The 7,395-nt window shown below is 46.5% G+C and overlaps 1 protein-coding gene across 1 annotated transcript; it reads left to right on the top strand.

The window, feature by feature from the left end:
- The first annotated feature begins 6,777 nt into the window (after positions 1-6,777).
- Positions 6,778-7,179, top strand: LOC147980061 (uncharacterized). Its single transcript, XM_087515458.1, has one exon. The coding sequence runs from the start codon at positions 6,778-6,780 to the stop codon at positions 7,177-7,179; it is 402 nt and encodes a 133-aa protein (XP_087371584.1).
- Positions 7,180-7,395: the final 216 nt, after the last annotated feature.

The raw sequence follows: 7,395 nt of genomic DNA on the forward strand, positions 1-7,395 counted from the left end.
TGTGTAGGTGCGTGGGACTCGAGCATGATCTCCTACTGGATTGATACCTTGGTTCTCAAAAACTGAGAGAAATACTTACGCTACTTTACTGCATCACCCTTTCCTCTTTAAGGGAAAACCAATGCAGTGCTCAAGATGTAGCATACATGAATCCGGACTGTGATCCACAATCATCTCTGTCGGTTTGGAAACTAGCATCGGTGTAACCCCTTACGACGAGCTCTTCCTCACCTCCATAAACTAGGAACAACTCTTTAGTCCTTTTCAGGTACTTCAAAATAGTCTTTACCGCTGCCCAGTGACTCTCATCTGGGTTGGTCTGATATCTACTTGTTAGGCTTATTGCAAAAGCAACGTCGGGCCGTGTACATATCATGGCATACATGATGGATCCGATTGGCGAGGCATACAGAATCCTACTCATCCTGCTTCGCTCATCAGATGTCGAAGGACTCTGAGTCTCGCTTAGCCTTATACCATGTGAGAGTGGCAAGAACCCTTTCTTTGCCTCACTCATGTTGAACCGCTTCAACACTTTATCTATGTACGTGCTCTGGATTAAGCCGAGCAGCCTCCTTGATCTATCTCTATAGATATTAATGCCTAAAATGTACATTGCCTCACCAAGGTCCTTCATCGAAAACTTGCCATTCAATGACTCCTTGACTGAGTTCAGCATCGAAATATCATTTCCGATCAGTAGTATGTCATCCACATACAAGATCAAAAACACTATCGAGCTCCCACTTAACTTCTTGTATAAACAAGAGTCCTCTTTGCTTTTTATGAAGCCGAAACCAGTGACGACCTCATCAAAACGAATGTTCCAGCTCCGAGATGCTTGCCTCAACCCATAAATGGATCTCTTGAGCTTGCATACCTTACTAGTGCTAGTCGGATCGACAAAACCCTCGGGCTGTATCATATACACGTCCTCGGTTAAATTTCCATGAAGGAAAGCCGTCTTGACATCTATCTGCCATATCTCGTAATCGAAATATGCAGCTATAGCTAGTACGATCCTCACCGACTTCAGCATCGCTACCGGCGAGTAAGTCTCGTCGTAGTCAATTCCTTGAACTTGTCCATAACCCTTAGCGACAAGCCGAGCTTGGTGGATCTGAACATTTCCATCCATATCGATGTTCTTCTTAAAGAACCATTTGCAACCAATGGCTGTTACGCCAGGCGGAGGATCAACCAAGTCCCAGACTTGATTCTCATCCATGGACTTTAACTCGGATCTCATGGCCTCCAGCCATGCCTCGGAATCTGGGCTCACCATCGCTTCCACATACGTGGCCGGCTCGTCACTTTCTAGCAACAAGACATCACGCACTCTGCGCAATCTTTCCGACCTCCGTGGTTCCGGTGCCGCTTCCACTACGGGTTCCCTGACTGACTCCGGTATGATCTCATCACCAGCCGATCCGTCCCCAAGTGGTCCTCGAATTTCTTCGAGTCGGACCGTCCTCCCACTGGCCTCCCGACTGAGAAACTCTTTCTCAAGGAAAACCCCGTTCCGAGCAACAAACACTCTGTTCTCTTCCCAGTTGTAGAAGCTATATCCCAAGGTTTCCCTCGGATATCCCACGAATATGCATTTATCTGACTTGGGTGTAAGCTTGTCTGACATAAGTTTCTTGACAATTGCTTCACAACCCCCAAATCTTTAGAAAAGACAAACTGGGACTCTTCCCGGTCCACATCTCATGTGGTTTTTTGTCTACGGATTTTGATGGTACCCTGTTAAGTGTGAAAGCTGCAGTTTCTAGAGCGTATCCCCAGAATGACAAGGGTAAATCCGACTTGCTCATCATAGATCAAACCACGTCCAACAAGGTACGATTCCTTCGTTCGGATACACCATTTCTCTGTGGCATACCCGGAGGTGTGAGCTGAGGTACTATACCTCTGCTTTTCAGATGATCATCAAACTCCTGGCTCATGTACTCACCTCCACGATCAGATCGTAGAAGTTTTATAGTCTTGCCGAGCTGATTCTCAACCTCGTTTTGAAACTCTTTGAACTTTTCAAAAGTCTCCGACTTGTGCCTCATCAAATAGATATATCCATATCTACTCAAGTCGTCGGTAAAAGTCACGAAGTACTGATAGCCACCTCTGGCAGTTGTGCTCATTGGTCCACACACATCACTGTGTATCAGTTCCAACAGCTCGGATGCCCTCTCACAACTCTTTGCGAAAGGAGACTTAGTCATCTTGCCGAGCAAGCATGATTCACATGTCTCGAATGACCCAAAGTCGGTCGAAGTTAGGAGTCCATCATCATGGAGCTTCTTCATGCGTTTCAGACTAATGTGTCCAAGCCGGCAATGCCAGAAGTACGTCGGATTTATCTCATTAGGCTTATGCCTCTTGACATTCACGTTATAGACTAGTTCCTATTCTAGATTCAATATAAATAACCCATCAGTAATGGGTGCATAGCCATGGAACATACCATTCAAATAAATCAAACAACCATTGTACTTTAAATTGAATTCATAACCCTGATTCATCAAGCATGAGGTAGAAATAATGTTCCGACTAAGTGCAGGAATGTAATAACAATTATTCAATTTCAAAATAAATCCAGAAGCAAGCTGGAGCTGCATCGTGCCGACCTCCAACGCAGCAACTCTTGCTTTGTTGCCGACCCTGATGTCAATCTCCCCTTGCGCCACACGTCTAGTTCCTACCATCCCCTGCATCGAGTTGCAAATGTGAACTACCGATCCGGTATGAAATACCCAAGAGCTGCTAGGTATGTCAGCAAGGTAAATGTCTATAACATATGCAACAAGTGTACCTTTGCCTGAAGCAACATTCCTAGCCTTCTTGCCATGCTCTGCAAGCCACTTGCTACAGTTCCTCTTCCAGTGACCAGTTTCCTTGCAATGATAGCAAATGGTCTTTGAGTCTGGTCTAGACTTCGGCGCATCAGCGGAGGTTACCGTCTCCGTGCCCTTTGCCTTAGCCTTTTTCTTGGACCAACTCTTCTTGAACTTAGCCGATTTCTGCACCATCAACACTTGATGCGTGCCTTTCTTAATATCCTGCCCTGCCACTTTGAGCATCCCATGCAATTCAGTGAGCTTCTTATCCATGCCATGCATATGATAGTTCGAGATGAACATCCCATAGCTGGGCGGAGGAGAACCCAGAACTGCATTAGTAGCTAGCTCATCCAAGAGCGGGAAGCCCAACCGATCCAAAGATTGCACATATCCGATCATCTTGATCACATGTGGGCTCAGTGGATCACCTTCCTTCAGCTTACAACCCATCAAAGATCGCCAAACGTTGAACCTTTCAGTCCTAGCCTGCACCTGAAACATGCTCTTGAGACTCTCGATCATATCGAAAGCCCCAACATCTTCGGAATGCTGCTGCAAATCGGGCTCCATACAAGCCAGCATGAGGCAATTGATCTCGTTTGATTCATCAACGAGTTTCTGGTAGGCATTCTTGGTTGTGGTACTAGCATTATCGGCAGGTTCCTCTCGAAGCGGATCCTCTGGAACATGTTCCTTTTTATCATGCTTGAGAACAATTCTCAAATTTCTATACCAGGTAGTAAAGTTTGTTCCATTCAGTTTATCCTTTTCCAGAATTGATTTCAATGCACAGTTGGGTTGAGCAGGTGGTGCCATTGATCTACAACAGAAAAATATGCAATCAGTAAGCAATGTGTTTATGTAGAGTAATTATAGCCTTAAACAGAAATACTCCCACTGAAGTCAGCATCCCTCCGCAAACTCTCAGCGATTCAGGATCCGACTAGCACATGCGACTAGTGAGCTTTAGCATCACTGCTAGACAACACGCCTATCTGGTAATTAACTCCTTACTAATCGTATCTCTATACGACTCCTGTCGGTCGGGTAGGTATCTCATACCCCGGCTCCCGACCTCTTTTGCCACAAGGCCCAAAACTGTTTTGACAGCCTTGTCAAGTTAACCTAATGCAATGCATGTCTGTGTCCGACACGAACCCTTCAGTTCAAGGACACCTAGCAGCACCCCAATTTTATGAGCCCACTACTAGACATACTTGACGTGCGAAGGTGCAACATCGGGAATGGCAATTTACTTGATATGAGGGATCTTTCTACCATTCTAACATGCATAGAAACAAAGAAGCATAACAATCACAAGTAAAACATATATTGTGAAATAGTATGGCTCCTTCATGGATGTTCTTCCAGGTCGGCTCCAACTCCGATGACCATCTAGAAACTCCATCTTGTTTGTCACGCCGGGCCGCCAAGCCGTCAACCTGATCTCTATTATCCAAATACTACAACTAGTAATGAATTTTACATAGAGTCAGAAGTCGACACGCAGGTCGTTATATAATAAAATGATAGCACTTTGGCTCCTGCCGGCTGACAAACATGACACGCAGGCCACGTATAATTTACACACATGCATCACATACACATGAGCCATACTGTTCACATCAAACCCTGCAAAATAAAGTTATGCATAGAATCACATTCTACCGGTTTTGAGTGATCATGTATGAAATACAAGGCGCTACACACACGGCGGTCCCGATGGTGGATACTGACCAGTAGGGGTAGGTTGTGTCACGACCTCATCGATTCCGATCATCAGAAAACATAGCCACATCGATCCCCATGTGCAGTTGATCTCATCAACCGTGCACACAACCAATCTTATCAACGACAACAGATCTCATCTATCGCCTCCACATATCTAATATGCATACGATCTGAATCCAAATCCTATAGCAGAGGCTCTGATACCACTGTTGGGTTCTACGGTAGGGTACGACGACTACAAATTAAAATTTTCCTACGCGCAGAACAAACAAGAACATGTTACGGGAGATGGATCACAGTTCGTTACCACTAGACGCGCAGTGCCGTGCGACGGAAGAAGAGTTGGGGCAGCGCGTCCGCGTGGATCGTCTCCTCCTCGTCCGATCTCCCTTGTACAGCCAGTAGTTGGTTCCCACGTACAGGTTCTCCGGAGCGGTGCAAGTACACCGCATCTAACGGCATCCGCGCGTGCAGGAGGAACGTCGTGCGGCAGACTGCTAGGTCCGATCACACAACCGGCGGCGAGTGGAGGTGTCTATTTGCAACACATGCAAACCCTAGTGATAGCGCCGAAGCGATCAATCGCGTGAGTGTGCGGCACCTCCACTTTATATAGGCGTCCGTCGCGGGCTCAACACTTGGGCCTCGCACGGACCCTAAAGCCCATAAGTCTACTCGGCCACAATCCGAATACAACTCGGATCACATCCGACCAGTGTCCTCGGATCCGACCTCGTAGGTTCCTTCCCTTAAGCGCGCGACCCCTTAGGTTCAAGCCGGCTTGGTCGCAGTTCGGATCACCTCCGAACTGCATAGTTGGTAGCGGCCTCTAGCAAGGCATGCCGAACACCAAACAGACTATGAAGCTAGTTAGGTGAACCTGTAGATCATACTTCCATTCCTTTTGCCACACGATATATGTTGTCGGGCTCAAGGCGAGTCTGTCATCCTTGTGCTAGCCCGACCTCTTTCTCATTCCAGTGATGCCGACCACAAACCGGATTATCTCATAATCCTTGTCGCATGGCCATGCTTATCCTGGTCGGATCACACGAGGGGCCCGGAGTATATCTCTCCTGATCGGAGGGGCAAATCCCATCTTGCTCGACCACGTCTCACAGCATGGTTCTGGACAAACCCGAAACCTACCTTTATAACAACACAATTACGGAGTAGCGTTTGGTCGGCCCAAAGCAAGTCTGTCACCATCCCGAGTACATGCGTCAGCTCAGGTCTTAGGACATAAAACATATGTTGTACTCGAGACTCATAGATGACATATCGCTATGTCTCATAGCTGCGCGTTCACACAACCCTTTCGACTAGGGACCTTTTAGGACAGTCATCATACAATGCATAGTCCCACAAACAAGTCACGTACTTGCTGATACACATCATTGATAATGTCCAAGGACTATCATTATTCATAAACACATAGGAAATATCATCATACATGATTGCACCTAGGGTATATCTCCAACATATGGTGCCCTCCGTTCTCGCGCAAACGTGAGGGGGCTCCGCTGTAGGGTGTTGCAATATGTTCATGGTTCGCTTATGGTGGGTTGCGAGAGTGACAGAAACTTAAACCCGAGTAGGTGGGGTATGACGTATGGGAATAAAGAGGACTTGATACTTAATGCTATGGTCGGGTTTCACGACCTTAATGATCTTTAGTAGTTGCGGATGCTTGCTAGAGTTCCAATCATAAGTTCATATGATCCAAGTAGAGAAAGTATGTTAGCTCATGCCTCTCCCCCATATAAAGTTGCAAGGATGATTACCGGTACTTGTTATCGATTGCCTAGGGACAAATAACTTTCTTGTTGACACAAACCCTTTTACTAAACACCTAACTTTTATTATCTTGCAAAGTACTTCTAGTTTTGTTCTTGCAAAGTAGTTCTAGCATCACTCCTATAAACTATTCTCATACTTGTTTCCAGTAAAGCAAACGTCAAGTGTACGTAGAGTTGTATCGGTGGTCGATAGAACTTGAGGGAATATTTGTTCCGCCTTTAGCTCCTCGTTGGGTTCAACACTCTTATTTATCGAAGAAGGCTACAAACAATCCCATATACTTGTGGGTTATCAGTGTCTCCTACTGGTTCATTCAACCTTGGTTCTCAACCGAGGGAAATACTATCTTCTACTATACTACATCACCCTTTCTCCCTGAGGAAATCCCAACACTATCACAAGTAGCATGGACCCAATTATCGACAGCTTCCAAATTTTGAAGGTACTGATGGACGGCGGATCCGACCTCAACATCGTGTATGCCAGCACAATGCAGAAGATGGGGCTCCCCACAACCAGCATGCGGCCTTCACCTACGCATGTCCATGGTATAGTACCAGGGAAGAAGCATGAGCCGTTAGGCCAGATCACACTAGAGGTGATATTCGGTACAGAAGAAAACTTATGTGCAGAGAAACTCTATTTCAAAGTGGAGTCGTTCAAGGGAGGCTACCACACGCTGTTGGGATGGTTGACATTTGTCAAATTCATGGGCACGCTCTGCTATGCCTACATGAAGCTCAAGATACCGGGCCCAAACGGCATTATCACCATCTCAAGTGACCCCAAAAACATCCACGAAGCATAGGTCGCCAACTTGCAACACACTGAAGCTGAGGTTCCCGGCAATGAATAGGAACACACGGAGGTTGCGACCAACCTCTTGAAGCAACAAAAACACAGTGGTGCGGGATCAGACACCAAGGCCCTGCTAGTGGATCATTCATGCTCAAACTAGCAGGAGGGCGGACCGTGGGGCTAGACGCCAAGGACACACCCAACAGGGATGACAAGGCGACCAATA

Source organism: Triticum urartu, chromosome 3A (genome assembly GCF_056163025.1).
Source record: "Triticum urartu cultivar PI428250 chromosome 3A, HENAU_Tu73, whole genome shotgun sequence".
Taxonomy (NCBI): Eukaryota; Viridiplantae; Streptophyta; class Magnoliopsida; order Poales; family Poaceae; genus Triticum; species Triticum urartu.

Bases quoted from the DNA above. Each gene is read 5' to 3' on its own strand.
- LOC147980061 (XM_087515458.1), top strand. From the start codon at position 6,778: ATGGACCCAATTATCGACAGCTTCCAAATTTTGAAGGTACTGATGGAC.